Raw genomic sequence first — 19,653 nt, 5'->3', positions numbered from 1 at the left:
CATTCCAGATGATTGTTATTTATAGAAACACGTGACACTGACATTGTCGACAGGTGACATTACAATCAATTGACAATGACAACTATTTTTTTAATGCTTGTTGTTGCTTGTGCATTATCCTAATCAGCCGACGACATGTAATTTACGAGAAGTCGTATCTCATATTTTCAATAAATTATAAATATTCAACCGAGCCACGAATTACTAAATCATTCAAATAGGTATCTTAAATTAACCTATATTTTCAGAAAATAAAATAAAAATGGGGGTCTAAAAAAAATGAACAATCCTAATTGACTGGTTATTGAATCAACGTTTTCCAAGTGGCAATTTTCCATCGTCAATGGGTAGCGGTTCTGGCGACAGATTGGTGCAATGGTGTCATGGAGCACCTGGTTTTGTACCCTTGTGTACCCTTCAACGGCCAAGTCACACAACATTAACTATAATAATAAAGAAATCGCAGTAAGGAACCTTAGACTTGGCACGACTTTGTCTAGATTTCATTACTTTTTAGAGATAAACAAGCAGCTCCATCGAGACTTGGCTAGTTTTTTACAGAATGTTTTTGGTGGGATCACTTATTCTTTTTACATAGATATAAAATTCTGCGTACTTATCGAGAATTTCGTTTTAATCACCAGATTTAAAAAAAATGAAAACATTTAATTTAATACAAAATTTGTCTCGCTAATTGTGTACCTAATTCATGACAAGCATGACCATATTTTTTTGGACACCGTACTAAATGAAAACTATACCTAAGTTTGCCTACGTTGAAGCAAATGTTGGATGAAGACATTTCTATCTCTCTGTCTGTCATTCATTTTCAGAATCACATTTGTTCAGCAAATAGACGTCATTTTTCAGGCCAGCAAACGAGAGAGATAACATGTCAGCTGTCACTTTCAACTTGTTCAAGTCTATAAAAGTTATCAACTATAATGACGTAAGTCCTAATAATTTTAAATTATTATACTACTTTTTAATAACTAGGAATAAATTACGTATCTTTGTTTCGTGTACCTATATTTTTTAATATTTAACTTTTTAATGTAATGTATTACTTAATCAAATATTCTACTTCGTAATGATAACATTGAAACATATGATTTTTAGACATTTAAAACTAGATGTAACCAAAAAACAAATTATTAACGCAACGTGGGGAGTACTTACTTAAGTAAAATTTTGGAGGAGTCTCTATTGTTTCCCAAATAGTTTTAAGTCATAATGTATTGTTCGTCCGAATTTTGGTTAGTCATAATTGTTTTTTTTCGGAAACGCGTAACTTTTCAGGATTGCAATAAAACAAATATCTACAGAATAACCTTACGAAAATTCTGAAAAGTTAACGGTTTCAGTTTTATGACTAACGATAATATGACAAACAATACATTATGACTTAAAACTTTATGGGAAACAAAGGGACCCTTTTTAGGGTTCCGTACCCAAAGGGTAAAACGGGACCCTATTACTAAGACTCTGCAGTCCGTCGGTCCGTTGTCACCAGGCTGTATCTCACGAACCGTGATAGCTAGACAGTTGAAATTTTCACAAATACTAAAAACAGAATAAAATAAAGATTTAAGTGGGGCTCCCATACAACAAACGTGATTTTTGACAGAAGTTAAGCAACGTCGGGCGGGGTCAGTATTGGATGGGTGACCGTTTTTTTTTGCCTTTTTTGCATTATGGTACGGAACCCTTCGTGCGCGAGTCCGACTCGCACTTGCCCGGTTTTTTTATACCCGACAAACTAAGAAATCCAGTAGCTTCGGCCATACTGTATGACGTCAGGGCAATTTCGTTTGACACCCCATTTCTCTCAATCGGTCTGGCAGTTAAGGCTCTTTAGGGGTCATCCATTAATTACGTCACACGTTTAGGGGGAGGGAGGGGGTCAAGAAAATGTGACATATTGTGACATGGGGGAGGGGGGAGACACAAACTTTGTGACGTCACTTTAACTTCATCAGTAACCGAAATTTTTTTTAAATTATTTTATTCGCTGTACATTTAAATAACAAGTTTTTAAAACGATAATCGTTTTTATTCTTTTAATTTTCTTTCCTAAGCAGTTTTGGGTTATAAAATTACTAATATTTATATCGTCAAAAATATTTTGATAAAATATTAATAATACTTAGGTACCTACTTACTTAATTCGATTTGGCGATTTCGTAGAAAAAATGTGACGTCACACTAGGTGGGAGGGGTTTGCCAAATGTGACAAGGGGGGGGGAGGGGTCAAAAAACCTAGAAATTCGTGTGACGTAATTAATGGATGACCCCTTAGGAGGTAGATCAACGTGGGTAGGTAGATACTGGGGATGACTGAACTTATACCTATTACTATTACACTGGCTTATATGTATTGAACCGTAGAGAGCGAGCATCATGTTAATTTATTAATATAATTTTACAGTACACATGGTGCTACTTTACCACACTAGTGCGATAATTAGCACATTACGTAACTATTTCGAAAAAAAGGGCCATATATATATGTACTGTAAAACGTTGTACGATACATGTGCGAATAGGTAATTCGCAACGAGTGGCGTGTGTATATGAATGAATGAAATCTTTATTTAATTTTATCTTTACACATAGATATAAGATGTCATTCGTGAATAGCTACAGCATCAGTAATTAATGTTGGCAGAGCGATTTCTAATCATCTAGTGGCGGATATGAGAGTGAGATGTGTCGGAAAATGACTTTTCACCGCACCAGCTCGGAGAGAATTACTTTGCACTTCAAAAACGAAAAGCAAAGTTGCATTTTATCCACATGTGAGGCAAAGTAATCAAACGCAAATGTTGAGTTGTTTTCTTATGTTTGCTGGTAGAATTGACTTTTAAATGATGATTTTGGATGATAAATATTTAATAACATTCATTTGGATTTGATTTGGTTTGATTTTGTTTGATATTTTACATTTAATATTTGCTTCGGGTTGGTGTGGTGAAAAATTTTGTGTTTCACTCGGGGGCAAATTTTGTTTAACCCTCGTGCTTTGAAACCCTCGCAACGCTCATGATTCCATTTTTCGAACCTCGAATCTTTTGCTTCCTCGGGTATCAATATTAGCACGAGCTGTTAAACAACAACTTTGCCCCCTTGTAAAACAAATAACTATTGTGCACTACCTATATGTCGCTGATTGCGGAGCTCTCGTTTCCTATGAACCTTGAACTTTTTTTTGCTGTCGACTTTTCTATTTCGAATTGATGGACAGATACTTAGAGTTCTCTATAAGTAGGGACCTAATATTTAAAACAAGAAATCTTCAGTACCAGATGTTTTATAACATAAACACGAATAAATATTGTTCTATGGAAATAACTATACTTAGTAATACTGTTTTATGAAAAACAGTAAGTACAAACCCATTTACCATGGTATAATAATATACTCCGCCTGGTACTCTCTTCCCGTCTTTTCTAGGTCACCTGACTGACACAAGCCTACGTCATCATGCGACAGCGCTATATGATCATATGCGATAGCGCTATAAATATATAGCGGCCATGTTATTGTGACGTAGGCTTGTGTCACTCTGGGAAGAGAAGACCATGTTTTATTAGACTATGCCATTTACATAGTTATATAGTAAGTCTTTTTTTTTGAACCTCGTACTATGACCACAAGCCTTCCGGCCGTTGATAGCGAAATCTAGAAATAATTCAGTAGCGCCATAAATAAATGATACAAAAGTTCGCCAAAAATATTGATAAGCGCGCGACCATTGCACCCAGACCCACCTTTGTATAATTTTTTCGTTGGTACGGGCATGTGATGCCACAGAATAAATAATAGTACTAAGTACAGAAGACTCACTCTCTAACAAAACGCGCGTCTGTTACGATCAGCACAGATATGGCCGCTAGGTGGCGACAGCGCCACGCGCGGCTTATGGCAAACCCCAAAATTGGGGCCGAACGGATGTACTTTTAGCTACCTGTAGCGTAGCGACGAAATCGCGGAGTGAGACACGCCTGGTGATGCGGAGAGATGAAAGTCATGGTGACGAGAAAGGTACGAATGAATGTGGAGGGAGGTACGAGGAGAGGAAAACCGAGGAAAAGGTGGATGGACTGTGTGAGAGATGATATGAAACGAGCGCAAGTGAATGATGAGATGACGGGCGACAGAGAGGTATGGAAGAGAAAGACATGCTGCGCCGACCCCAAGTGAATGGGACAAGGGCAAGCGAATGATGATTTTTTTTTGTTTAAGAATGTAATAAAGAATATAGTACATAAATGTGAGTCATGCAAATAATTTTTCGTAGCATCTGTCATGCTACGAAGTCACGTGATTATTTCCATACATCATTTAAGTTTCGATTCGATTTCGGTTTACTATCAACGATTGTCATCTTAACCCCAAGGAGTACCACGGGGAGAAGGGAGAGGTATGAACTATTGGATGATGGCAACACATGATTGTCGAGTCCAGGGCTATAATCGCGAAAATCGAAGGTCGCAAATTGCGGGCATCTTTCTCTGTTACTCTAATTACGCCTTCATTGGATTAAAAACGAAAGATCGCCGCAATTTACTCGGTTTTCACGGTAGGTATCGTCTTGGGTCGTCCCATTCGTTTTTCGTCAAGTTCTTAAATTAGTCCTATTCTGCTTTCGTCACTCATTCTACATAGAAAGCCACCGACGATTGTAACGAATGTAGAATGAGTGACGAAAGCAGAATAGGACTAATTTAAGAACTTGACGAATAACGAATGGGACGACCCAAGACGATACCTCGCGGTAGACCCCCAGCATACGACGCGGCTGGCTGATATTTATTTTTATTTTATTTTTTTATTTTATTACAGGGAGATAGAACAGAAGCATGCAAGTGAAGAACAATGTGGATAGAATATACGTAACTAGTACAATACAGATTATGCTGTTTCCTTAAGCATATCTCACCGAGAACATAAGTGGTATTAAAATGTAAACCTAGTAACATGCAGACACTTAACTATTTTAACTACAACTACTAAAACGACTTTAATTTACAGTTAAACATAATAATGTATATTATGAAAGTTACGATCCATAAAATATCTATCTTACTGTGTACTTACTGTGTTTTTTTTTTTTTGTACAATTTTGTGACAGCAGCCTTGAATGAGGCGCGGGAGCATGAGAATAAATCTACATTAGAGAGTAGCTTGTTGTGGTGGTCGCAAATTCTGTGTATGGGAGCCCGTTTGCCTGCGTTGGAACGCGTAATCGGGAAACTAAATAAATGTTTGGACCTGGTCAACTTCTGCGGAGTGCGGAACTGTAGGGCCGCGAGGAGCTGCGGGCAGTCTACATCGGCTACGCAGATGTTGCGCAGCATCACTGCGTCAGCAACGGCTCGTCGGTCCTCCAGAGACATAATGTTATACTTGATCAAAAGATCAGCGTATGAACAACGTGGACTCTTTATTTTAAAATTTAGGAAACGTAAGAACTTCTTCTGCACCATCTCTATTTTATCAATGTAAATTTGATAGTATGGGTTCCACGCTACTGAAGCATACTCTAGATACGATCTTACAAGTGATTGATACAGTAGAATGAGAGTGTCCTGTTTTTTGAATGGTTTAGATGTACGTATAATGAAGCCGAGCATCTGGTACGCTTTTTTTACAATGCTATCTACGTGTACATCAAGGGTCAATTTTGAGTCTAAGTGCATACCTAAATCACGAGTGCTTTCAATAGTTTCCAGACGGTGTTGATTTATATGATATGAGTTATGAATTATATTTTTCTTTTTTGTAAATATCATATGTTTACATTTGTTGAACGCTAGAAATAATTTATTTTTTTTGCAATAGTCATAAAGCTTATTTAAGTCATCTTGTAGTAAGGTGGTGTCTTCATGACATTGCACCCTTTTATAGATTTTGAGATCGTCAGCATATAATAGGATGTGACTGTGTTCAAAGCAGGACGAAATGTCATTAATAAATACAACAAATAGCAGGGGCCCTAAAATTGACCCCTGGGGCACACCAGACGTTACGGCTGTACGTGACGATGTGAACCCATTCACTACAACAAATTGGGTGCGATTCTGTAAATATGAGGCAAACCACCTAAGAAGATTCCCTTTTATGCCGTTGTAGGATAGCTTGTTCAAAAGCATCAAATGATCCACTTTATCAAAAGCTTTCTGGAAGTCTGTATATATTGTGTCAACTTGCTGTGTCTCATCTAAAGATCGAAAGAGGTAATCAGTAAAAATAATGAGATTAGTAGATGTAGATTTACCTGTAACAAAACCATGCTGTTCGACCAGTATCGAATTTTTAACAGACTCATAAACCCGGGAGTGAACTAATTTTTCAAATACTTTAGGGATACACGACAAGATTGATATAGGGCGATAATTCTGAATATTGTCTTTCGGGCCGGATTTGTGGATAGGGGTCACGTTTGCCACTTTCCATCTCTGGGGGAAAATTCCTTCTTTTAAACATTTATTGAATATGAGCTGTAGTGGCAGCGCTAAAGCAGAACTGGTTCTTTTTACGAAAACTGGGCTGAGCAAATCGGGACCGGGACCTTTATTAGGATCAATCTTATTTAGGGCTGAGCGTACTTCGTTAATTGAAAATGTTATACTAGACAATGTATTAATAGAGTTACTGTCATGAGACTGCTCAAGAGTGTCTAAGTTATAGCTATTTGGTGAATTTGCCTCAAACACAGATCGAAAGTAGGTCGCGAACATGTTACATATCTGGCCTGGACAGTTAGAAGTTATGTTTTCTAACTTCATTACTTGTGGATAGCCTGCGTTTGTTTGTCTTAGACTCGCAGAATATTTCCAGAACTGTTTAATGTTATTGCTAAGTGAACTTTCTACGCTATGTGTATAGTTTTTAAAGCAGTTTTGAATCTGAATTTTAGCCCTGGCACGCAAGAGTGAGAACTCCTGATAGTCTCGTTGAGACCCGTATATAGTCCAACGATGGTGAACTTTACACTTGCGTCTCAGTGTACCAATCAGGCTTTTTGAGAACCAGCTGGGGTAGCGGGTACTTTTAGGTTTAGATAAAGGAACAAAAGCGTCGATGATTTTATATATTTGTGTATAAAATTTAGAAACACAGGTTTCAGAATCTTGAGTGAGTTCTGACACCCAATCGATTGAGTTCACTTCGGATATTATTTTATTATAGTCAGCTTTATAGAAATTGTGTTTCGGTCTTGTAGCCATACCCAACGTTTTCGGTTGCGATAGGCCAAGTATTATGGTTAATGACGGATGATGAGGCACATTATGAAGCAAGTGATCCATGGGTTTGGACAAACGACAATCTTGTATATTACTGAACACTAAGTCTAAAGTTCTGTTGTTTTCGTTCACGACGTGATTGAACTGCCTGAGATTGGTGAAAGCCATTGTATAGGAAAGCAATTTAACTGTTTCGCTATCGCAACTAAGAGGTGAACTAGCAGGCATATTATCAATAAATGACCAAGCGACGCCAGGTATGTTATAATCGCCTATTAACAGTAATTTGCAGGGACACATACTGGAAAAAATGTCTTGTACTTTTAACAGGTGTTTTTCATAGATTTCTTTTTTAGATGAAGGCGGTAAATAACAGGCACACATTATTAAGTTATCTGCAATTATTGGAATCTGAAGATATATTTCCTCAAGATCGTTCGCTTCCAAGTCCAGGCGCCTAGTAACATTAATATGTTTTTTTACTGCAATTAGAACACCACCGCCACTCTTTTTGAGTGAAGTTTGTAGGTTACGGTCACGTCGAAAGAGATTATAATCGCCGGTAATGATCTCTGCATCCTGTATGGAATCATTGAGCCAGGTCTCAACCAAAACTATAACATCATAGTTAGAGGACAGTAAATTGATTCGTAATTCGCTAAGTTTTGATTTGAGACCACCACAGTTCTGATCGTAAATAGAAATGTAGTTATTATTTATAACGAGGTGAATTATTAAATGAGGTATGATAATAAATTAAAGTGTTGCTCCCTGCTACCATCAATACATAGAAACACAATTTAAAATGTAAAATATTCCATAACGTAGTATACCACCATATACGGCAACATAGTCACATTTTTAATAGATCGTTTTCACTACGAATATTAATAACTCGAGAATCGTCAGTTTTTCGCACCATTATATTAGCGTTTTTAACCCATACGTATTTATAGCCCTTTTCACTAGCCTGCTTGCGCGCCTCAACAAACAAAATTTTTTTCTTAAGAGTTAAGTGTTCATTTATATAAAATCGTTGAACCCTTGCAACGTCAGCTGCAGTAGTCTTGGGAAAGAGATCGGCAGTAGAGAGCTCGCGGCGAGCTCGAGCGGCCGCGATGATGTCGTCGCGTAGTCGCCTGCTATTGAGCTGGATGACGATATTTTTCGGACGGTCGCTGGGTACATTGTGTGCTGTGCGGTGAATAGCTTTGATTTTATCATCTGAAAGCGGTATTCCAATTAGCCTTCCAATATCGCCGGCGAGCTGCACCAGATTTTCGCCTTTCTTTTCAGGGATATTTTGTACTTCGATGTTACAGATACGCGCAGACTGGTCCAAATCGTCGAGTTTTGTCTGCAGGACGTCCAGGTCTTTCCGAAGTCGTTCATTCTCGAGCCTTAGTTCGCTGTCATCTTGTACGTCCATGGAATCAAGTTTTTGGTCCAGTCGCTGTACATTTTCCTCGCACTTTGTAAGTCGGTTATCGAGTTTTTCCAAGTCGCCTTTTATACTATTTGTCGCCTCGCTGATTGCTGCGTTGATGTCCTCGCGCCACTGCTCACGCAGCTTTTTAAATTTGATGTCTAAATAAGCAGTGAGTGCGTTAGTATCAACGTTCAGGATCGAAGTGTTCTCAATATTCTCATCCAACGGCGGTTTTGGGGAGCCGATCGTGGGGGTAGTAGAAGCGGACGCTAGATTTTTTTTCATTTTACATACAGGGCATTTCCATTTAATTTTATTCATGGGAAGAATTTTCTTAAAATCTGATTCTTGCGTTTCGGCACAATTGTAATGCATGTGTTGTTGACAGCCAGAGCATTTGATCGTATCTTTCTCTGCTAGAGGTTTCGGGCACTTGGCGCATTCCATATTGGCAACACAAGTAATTATTTGACGAATAATTATTTATATTTAATTTCCTGTACCACGAACCTCGGCGATACGTAAACGACAGCACTATTGCAGTAAGATATCACGAAACTTAGCGATACGTAAACGACAGCGCTGTCACAATAAAATATCTTGGTATCGGGGCGAGTCTCTGCGCAGTCTGCGGGTAGATAAGTCGCGCACTTGTTTACGTTCGTGAGCGAGTAGTTGAAAAGAAGTGAACGGATTTTTAACACTGTGAGAACTTTACTGTTTGTGGTAATTTTTGAGTGCTGTTTAGTTTAACAGAACGATGGAAACACGCACTACACACTGGTATACTGTACGAGTTACAAAAACAATAAAAGCCATTTTAAAAGTCAAGATAAGATGGAGCAGTTAAAAACACTGTTGTCGTTCGCGAGACGTAGGTAGATATGATAATGATGTTGCCGTATTTACGCCCTATGTCCAACCTTGGAGTAGTTGGTACCGTGCTAATAAGTATTAGATTAAGTGGATTAACTTCGCTAATATGCGAACCGACGTGTTTCTCAAGGTTAAACTTTGTTAAACAGGTAAAACAAAAAGTTAAACAATACAAAAAGTGATTTCATTTTCCTTGAACTTAGTTCCGAGGGTTAGTTACACACGTGAACGTTACTCTATACCTAGAGCATTTATTTGCGTGTTTATTTCTATACACCCATGACTATGGGTGTATTTATCTATTTTAGTGCATGGTGCATGTGTAAATATCGTCAATTCGTCACCTTGTATACAATACATTTGCTTAGTTTGGGGCTGGAATGCTCTAGATGTAAGATTGTCCCCAAAGTTAGTTTCGTTTTATTTTTTATCTAAATAGTTATTTATATTTTATAGGGCTGCGTTTTGTACTGTAGTTAGCTCGGAGAACAAAAATAAAGTAGATTGTGTCTCATGGGAGCAAAATAACATATTTACAGCGAGGGTGTACATTGAATCATGAGCATAAAATAATTTTGCTACCATGTGATACATTACATACGAGGAAATTATTCTTTCAAAATATTATTTAAGCTAAAAGAATAAGACACAATAAAAAACAGTGTTCTAGAACTTCTGTTCAAGAGCCACTTTAATCTCTCCTAGCAGGAAAGAAAAAGCCCTTTTCCGAATAGGTGCTGGCGATGACGTCAAAACGTATTTTCTATACAGGCCGCGTAGCCAAGATGCCAATCGCTTACGCTCCGTAGCGATCGAAACGCAACTGTCACTGTCGCGCTAATATGGAAGAGTGATAGAGAGACATAATGCTTTTCGATGTCGAAGCGATAGCGATTGTAACCTTGGCTAGGCCGGCTGATCGTCCTGAAACGCACTCACCAACTTTTTATTGGTATTAAACTTTTCATGGCATTTTTAAAAAGGTCACTTATGATGAGAAACACTGTTTAATGGTTGTTTTATTACTGTAATAAAGTACCTATAAAGTTTTCAGGAATTGCGTGCAAAAGAGACACATGAGTTACCTGTTTCAGAATATTGCTTTCAACTTGACGGAATATACCTACGAATCTTTTTGACTTCGAAGAATGCATCCTACGACTAATCTAACGTTTAACTTTACCTATTTGACACCTGAAACATCCCTTGTACATAGGTATAATATGAATAATATACCCCGCCCTACTGAATATTACACTGTACCCAATACAATTCCTGCCCTGTTATTGAAAAAAAAACCGGGCAAGTGCGAGTCGGACGCGCACGAAGGGTTCCGTTCCATAATGAAAAAAACGGCAAAATAAAAAACGGTCACCCATCCAAGTACTGACCCCGCCCGACGTTGCTTAACGTCAAAAATCACGTTTGTTGTATGGGAGCCCCACTTAAATCTTTATTTTATTCTGTTTTTAGTACCTATTTATTGTTATAGCGGCAACAGAAATACATCATCTGTGAAAATTTCAACTGTCTATTAGCTATCACGGTTTGTGAGATACAGCCTGGTGACAGACGGACGGACGGACGGACGGACAGCGAAGTCTTAGTAATAGGGTCCCGTAAACCCTTTGGGTACGGAACCCTAAAAAGTTGTGTTGTGTTGGTTAATTCAAGTATTGATCGGCTAAAATTTATACTTGAAGTATATGTCCAAACCTCTTATGCGGCGTATATTTGACGTAGTCAAGAATTAGTTATTCTAGTGCGTTGCCTCAATACCTTAGAAGATAATCAAATAATTCTCATAGCTTTCATATCAAATCATTAAAAGCTAGAACCATACCGAGGATACAGATTGCATACTTGACCTTATCAGTCATGTGCACGTCATGATGCACAAACATAACATACAGATCAATCAATATTGAAAGCTTTCCAATAATGATAATGGTGATAGGGGAAACATTGATTTATATTATTAATATGACTAGTTCTTATTATGAACGAATAATAGTAATAAAACGGCAGTTTCTTTTACTTCCATTGCTAGGTTTGGTTAGGTATAAAGAGGGGCCAGAAGTCAAGGTTTAGACTTCACTTTAAATTTTGTGGGCCTGAGAATACGTATTAAGCAGGCCACTGACGAGCCTTCCAAATGGATGCCGTTACAATGGATTCATCCAAATGGACGGCATCCTAATAAATTAAACATTGTACGTTTTTGACATTCACGGACCGATTTTGGATTGCAGCCACGCTATTTGGACTGTTGGAAGGCTCGTCAGTGGCCACCTTTAGGCAGGTAAAATTTCAAAACTTTAAAGTAAGCATCTAAATAGTACTAATACCACCATCTACAATTCTACAAGGGATGAACGGGCCCCTGGTTGTTGTGTAAAATAAAAATCTTTAGACATATTAACGGTTATAAATAATATAAATAATAATAATTCGCGTGCTAAATTTCATTCCAATCCATTTAGCCGTTTTTACGAGTAGGTATGTTATTGAGTAACAACCAAATATCCAAACATACAAACTTTTACATAAAATTAATTTGTAGGATTAAATACAGTTCAGAACATAACAGTGGGTACCATATTATTATTTTAGCCAAACAACTGAAACCATATTAGGTAGGCATGTATCCATGTTTGTGTGTTTATGTGTTGCATGACTTGTATGTGTGGTGTATGTGTATGTGTTTGACGATGTTTATGGCATCATAAGCTGTCAACGCCATAATAGTAGCTGATGTTAACGTTAATAGGTTCGTTAAACCTAATTGATTAAAAAGATCTACCACACCGAAAAAGCGTATACGCATCAGTGACGCATATTGTGTACTGTACTGACTGTACTGTACTCGCTACGCTCGTGAATCTATTATACAATGTTTCGCTTGCACGGGACTCAAAACAAGCACTCGAAGAAATATCAAACTTTGATCTCTTGTTGTACAAATAACTATTTTCGTAAAATAAAAATAATAACTAAGATGTTTTTATAATAAATTATAATAAAAACAAATGATGATGCAGGCACCATATTGCAGGCAATACGGCCACTTGGAAAATTAATGATTCTTTAAAATATGTTCTTAATTTTAAAATAAAGTACCTATAATTTAAAGCTTCTTTTTCCAATACCATAATTCTAATCCTGCCGTATTGCAGACAAAATACGATATACTATGAACTTGATTTAGATACCACTTAGATTAAACAAGTTTCAATTTACTTAATTACAGTATCAGATTGAAAACCTAGGATCTGCGGCAAAAATGCTGTTTAAAAAGTGCGAAACTGATGAAATGGCAAAATGATATTTTGCTCACTGTTGCTCTACTTGCTCTCTATTTGCTACGTAACGTGCATGCATTAAATCATTTTAGAATAGAATAGAATAGATTTATTCGTAAGCACAAACAAACAATCGGTACAATACATTATATAAAAGAAAACACAAAATAAGATGAAAGTGCCACGAAATGGCCCCATCTCAGCATGTTGCTGGTGGCTTCCAGCGCTGATCTTCCGATGAGACGATCAAGTGAGAAGAATCACGGGAGGTAACAGACAAGAAGGAAAAATACATAGAAATAACATACAGTAAACAAATAGTTAAAGTTTTGATGATGACTTGACGATATCTGATTATACGTATGTATGTATAGGTATACTTTATTGTACATACAAATAAAAACATGAGAAACACAGTTGTAGAGTGATTATATTTACAGGTTCTTAAAGGGGTCCACTGATTAACAGTCCGCCGGATGGTATAGTTTGAATAATCTCAGGTGAATTTTTCGAGTTCGCGCGGGTGCTAATCCGTTAAACAAAAGCCTTTGTTTCCTTTAAGAGCGGTCTACAGCCACGTGCCAAAGCAACCATGTCGTTTAAAAAGCAACTATCGTGATAGTATTAAGGTTCAAATTCATATGACAGCTTGTTCAGAGAACAATTAGGGTGGTTTTGTTTTTAAAGATAGCAAAAACGTGTTATCTCCGAATGAGCTGATTCAAGAATTTGAACCATATAATTAGAATGGTGTAGCACCAAAAAACTCAACTTCGACCCAAAATGACCTCGACGCGTAACGCAGGTAGCAGATCCTGCCGGCCCTTCCGCTAAGCGCCGGCGCCAGGCCGTTTTTCTATAGTGCGGCGGGCGCGCGTTCCAGTAATGCCGCCGCCACGCCATTTTTTCTCTACGATGCAATTGTCGCGCGCTCCAGATTCGCGCGCCAAACATCGGTTACACCCCCACCGCGGGGTGACGCCAAGCTTCGAGAGCATCGCTTCACCCACGCTGTCAAGTGGTATAAAAGGTCGCCGGGTCATGACCCAAATCAGTTGACATCCCAGTCGGCTCCTAGCTAGGACCTTGCTTTAGGCACGGCAGTCCCGAGTCACACATTGCGTAAACCCTATATGGTCGCAATTCCGATTCACACGGCTGTCTACTAGACCAAGTTCTGCAAGCGAACTCCTTACTAGTACGGAGCAAGCCCGTCCAGATCACACATTGCGTAAACCCTATATGGTCGCAATTCCGATCACACACGGTGTAACTCCTACCCTAGTAAGGCGTAAGCCTAGTGCGGAGTACGTCTCGTCACAGTTAATTCGCCATACCCGTATCACCTATACGGTCGGTCGCCTAACCAAGTAAACGGACAATTTGACGTTCGCGTAGTGTGCAGTGCTAGTGTCATTACGGACCTTATCAATACGTCATAAGAGAACTGTATAAATATACTGTGTGTGTGCTCAATAAAATTCTTATTGGAAGATCTGTGTTGTTCTGATTAGCCAGGCCTGAACCCATTACCATCCAATAAGAGTGCCAACTAGGTAGAAACCTCCACCTACCTAGTCAGCGCTCTCACGAGGGAAACTCACCAACTCCACCTCGTTTTCACAACTGGCGCCCAACTAAGTGGCCCTGGCTTCAGAACCCAGGACAAGAGCACAGCACAGAGCGAAGATGGCTCTCAGCATGACCGAGGAGCAGCTGCAGCGCATCATCGCAGCGTTAGCACCGGCAACCAAAAAGGGATCCTTCGCGCAATGCAATGCGACGTACGACGGAACCGGCGAAAACGAAGCTGTAGAGACGTTCCTCTCAGCGATCAATGTTTACAAGAAATTGGAAGACATTGCAGACGAGGACGCATTAGAAGGGCTCACCCTACTACTAAAAGGGGACGCCGCTATCTGGTGGGAAGGCGCCAAGTCGGATATCAAAACATGGACAGACTTCCAGAACCGACTTAGGCATGCGTTCGCTCCAAAGGTACCTGCTGACGTCCTGTATCAACGGATTATAGAGCAGAAACAGGATGCGAAGACCCCCACCGAGAAGTTCGTCGCGAGGAAGAGGGCACTCATAGCGCAGCTGCCCGCACCAACCCCGCCGGAGAACCATCAGTTACACATGATCTATGGTCAACTCCACATAGGCATCCGGGAAATGGTGCCAAGAAGCGCATTTAACACAATTGAAGAGCTCTTGAAACTTGCGCGTAGCGCAGAAGAAATCCTACTAGAGAAGAGGCCCAGCTGGGAACGGAAGGTTCCCCCACTACCTGCAATCGAGAACAGGGACGCCTCTGGACGCCTTCAATGTGATTACTGTCGCAAGCATGGACACGTGGAGGCAGATTGCCGAACCAAGCGGCGCCAACAATCATCGGGCTCGTCAGCAGGGGGAGAGGAGAGCAAGAAGGCACCTCCAGCAGGATCAGCGCCAACCGGGATCACTTGTTATGGGTGTGGGAAACCTGGCGTCGTTCGCAGCAAGTGTCCCACCTGCTCGGGTAAACCGCCCTCATCAGCTCAGAATCCGGAATTCAGCTTCTGGGGACCAGCCGCCCCGAGTGACATTCGACCTCGCCCTACGGTGAAATTCAAAGTTGGCAGAGTACCCGGTGTCGCATACATCGACACAGGACACTCGTCCACTTACTTGACATTCGGTAGAGAATTAAGTACACCGGATGAGGCATCAAGAGATCTACGACAGATCGTAACGTCAGAGAATATTGTTCCTGAACTTATGCCAAAACTAATACAAATGGCAGATACCTTAAAAGAAGCTCGTGAAGTGAGCGAAGAAAAAGAAGAAAGAAGAAAAGAAGCAACGGACAAAAAGCGCCGAGAAGCTCCGAAATATCAACCTGGAGATTTGGTGATGGTCACCAATCATGCGACCAGCAATTCAGCTCGTGGAGTGAGTGCGAAGCTAGCGCCACGAAGAGATGGTCCCTACGTTATTTTGCAGCGCCACGGGCCAGCTTCATATGAAGTCACACGTAATGGTGACTCTCTGGAAAAGGTTGGGGTCTATCACGCCTCAGCCCTGACGCCGTATCACGGGAATATGGACACCCCGCCAGAGCCGCTGCAACCTATCAGAAAGCGAGGTCGACCAAAGAAGATGTCGAAAGCAGGCAAGGAAAAGGTGCTACCACTTACTGACTCCTCGTCGGGACGTCGTCGGAGCCAGAGGGGGAGACTGTAGCACCAACAAACTCAACTTCGACCCAAAATGACCTCGACGCGTAACGCAGGTAGCAGATCCTGCCGGCCCTTCCGCTAAGCGCCGGCGCCAGCCCGTTTTTCTATAGTGCGGCGGGCGCGCGTTCCAGTAATGCCGCCGCCACGCCATTTTTTCTCTACGATGCAATTGTCGCGCGCTCCAGATTCGCGCGCCAAACATCGGTTACACCCCCACCGCGGGGTGACGCCAAGCTTCGAGAGCATCGCTTCACCCACGCTGTCAAGTGGTATAAAAGGTCGCCGGGTCATGACCCAAATCAGTTGACATCCCAGTCGGCTCCTAGCTAGGACCTTGCTTTAGGCACGGCAGTCCCGAGTCACACATTGCGTAAACCCTATATGGTCGCAATTCCGATTCACACGGCTGTCTACTAGACCAAGTTCTCCAAGCGAACTCCTTACTAGTACGGAGCAAGCCCGTCCAGATCACACATTGCGTAAACCCTATATGGTCGCAATTCCGATCACACACGGTGTAACTCCTACCCTAGTAAGGCGTAAGCCTAGTGCGGAGTACGTCTCGTCACAGTTAATTCGCCATACCCGTATCACCTATACGGTCGGTCGCCTAACCAAGTAAACGGACAATTTGACGTTCGCGTAGTGTGCAGTGCTAGTGTCATTACGGACCTTATCAATACGTCATAAGAGAACTGTATAAATATACTGTGTGTGTGCTCAATAAAATTCTTATTGGAAGATCTGTGTTGTTCTGATTAGCCAGGCCTGAACCCATTACCATCCAATAAGAGTGCCAACTAGGTAGAAACCTCCACCTACCTAGTCAGCGCTCTCACGAGGGAAACTCACCAACTCCACCTCGTTTACACAATGGTAAATTTGCTTTTTAAATGGGTTTGTTCCCGTTACTTACGTCGGGGCTATTAGCAGTAAGCATTGTAACCCAAACTTTATCAGCCTGTCAGTTAGAACAAAATTTTGACAGTTCCGAACAACTGACAGGCCGATACCGTCCGGCGGACTGTTCATCAGTGGCCCCCTTAAGGGGCCCACTGATTAGGGGCCCCCTTTAGAATAGTTAGAAATGAAACCGCGAATGGAAATGGAAATGACATCAACATGGAGTTACCATGGCAATGGTAGGTACTGATAGCGATTTGGTAAACTTTCATGATAGCGTTATCATTTATCAACAAGGTCGGGGCCGAAACAATATCCCATATCCCATGTCAGGATGGCGGGTGTATGTTTACAAACGAGGAAGGTCCTTTACATATATGTATATATGTCGGCGGCCGATCGTAAGATCAGGCAGATCGTAATGTTCCTGTGTATTGTTTTGAGGATAGTCATATTAAACCAACATATAGGTAAGATAGCTTCGGTAGGTTGCTTCAGATGCCCGAAGGGCAAACTGCCCTGCCGCGTAGCGGGGCTCCGTCGACTTAGGGAACGAGTCAAAGATTTTCACGTTTCACGATATGCCTAGGAATTTCACGATATGCCTGATCTTACGATCGGCCGCCGACATATACATATATACCTACTATAAACCTATATGTAAAAGCTGACCAAGTGCGATTCGGTCTCACGACAGTCACAACCCGAGAGGGCTGAGGGTTTCATACCGTCAATATATTTATCATTTTTTCTGTTTTTTTTTTGTTTTACAAATATGTATTTCGTTTTTATGTTTTTAGTTCTTATTTTTCGGCCAGCTAAAATTCGAAGCAGTCAATTAGGCCGGTACATTTAATATATATAAACTTTGCTGCATATCATATTGCACCTTTAAAAAAACGGCAGCTAATTCAAGCCTATCAAAGACTTAAACAAAGAAGTTGACTTATTTACGCTTCTAAAATAATGACACGGCATCTAAAATTGTAAACGAGTAAAATTCTTTAGTCAAAGATTAGGTAATGTACTTAATTAATTGATAGGCACTTTCAATATCAACATTAGTTTAAAACAGTTTTTGCGCATATTTCTCTCCAAGGTCTAATGGAACGTCGAAAGAGCTTATCGCGATTTTACACGCTCAATCCCCGTAAAAACAAAGATAATAGGACCCTAGGAGGAATCCTTATATGATGACCTTATAAAACAAAGTCCGCCGCCGCGGCGCGTCTGTCTGTTTGTATGTTTGTTTGCTATAAACTCAAAAACTACTGAACGTATTATCATGCGGTTTTCACCTATGAATGGAGTGATTCTTGAGGAAGGTATAGGTGTATAATTTTTAACCCGTGCGAAGCCGGGGTGGTCGCTAGTTAAATTGTAAATTCCCATCTATAGCCCGGTAAAGTCGCTAACATATTGAGCGACTGGGCATTCGTAGATAGGTACTTATTACTACAGTCTAATTTTAAGCTTTAAGAAAAAATAGAACGGCTTCGCTCTTTGTTTATTGACTAAAGATGATACGAATCTTTTAATACGAATGACGGAATAACGTAAACTATCTATTTTATTTTATCATGCGAAGATTGTGATAAAAATTTCATGGTTACCGTTAATCCTGGCTTCAAATGTAGAGAGGGCATCGATGGTAAATCTTCATACACACTTCACTTCTTAAACTAATTATAAATTAAATATATGTTTGTACACTTAGGAGACACGAGCGCGAAATATAACAGGCGACCAACTCATGGTTGATCCATGGGATGTTTTGGTGGATGGTGGAAAGCTAGAGCGCAAAGTAATGATTGATTGAGCTTTGATTATTACGCCATCTATGGTCAATGACTGGAGTTAGAACGCTTTTGACATGACGCGCCGCGTTAACTCATTTTTACAAATGTTTAAATATGTGACGATCAAATGATCCTTATATGAAATTAAGTTAAAATAAAATCATACAATACATTTTATGTTACTTATTAATTATTTCTAAAGTAATTTATAAAATGTGTGTTTAATAGCGCTATCTACTAGAATTGTGTGGAACTGCTTCGAACTGATAAGAATGAGCGGACGAATTGTTTGTTTTGCATCCCGCCAACGGCACGCAACGACTTTACTACGCTTGCGCGGTGGTAGGGATATAGTAAACTCAATGAAAATTTTTAATCAGTAGGCGTTTCGCTTCGTTGTCGATAGTGTATGTATAGTGCGTTGAAGCGTATAAAATAAAGTGTAATCTCGCCTACACGCGATTTATTAATAAACTTTTGTGTTGTGCACTGATTGGATTTGTTGAAAATGGCCACTGCTCCAGTCAAGAAGGTCCCCATACATTTACAGGTAAGTCCTAGCACCTGTTGTTTTCGGCTTTTGTAACGATAATATATCGCGAAAAATTTACCGGTTTATATAAATTTAATAGTTTCTTAATTATAAAAACGTATTAAATGAGTTTCTCTGTCAATTACTAAGATGTTTTAGAGATTTTTTAGTGATGCTACTGACCTATTCTGTCAAAAATTGGGTTGACTGTTGCGAAAACGCTTAGCTTATAAATAGATTCACCACCGGGTTTTCGCTGTTTCAAATGTTAATTTATGAACTCATTACAGTCTAATGAACACTTTTAGTAGGTATTTAATATTTACTAGCTGTCACTTATC

General features: G+C 40.0%; 1 protein-coding gene across 1 annotated transcript in view; it reads right to left on the bottom strand.

The window, feature by feature from the left end:
• LOC134675411 (endothelin-converting enzyme homolog) overlaps positions 1-18,642 on the bottom strand; it is an 89,300-nt gene extending 70,658 nt beyond the window's left edge. The window contains exon 1 of the mRNA XM_063533641.1: positions 18,595-18,642. Coding sequence (XP_063389711.1) covers positions 18,595-18,627 — 33 coding nt within the window. The 5' untranslated portion in view covers positions 18,628-18,642. The remainder of the gene's footprint in view (positions 1-18,594) is intronic.
• Between the last annotated feature and the right edge of the window lie 1,011 nt (positions 18,643-19,653).

The sequence above is a fragment of the Cydia fagiglandana genome, chromosome 22, assembly GCF_963556715.1.
Source record: "Cydia fagiglandana chromosome 22, ilCydFagi1.1, whole genome shotgun sequence".
NCBI classification, from domain to species: Eukaryota; Metazoa; Arthropoda; class Insecta; order Lepidoptera; family Tortricidae; genus Cydia; species Cydia fagiglandana.
This window is presented reverse-complemented; position numbering and strand designations above follow the sequence as displayed.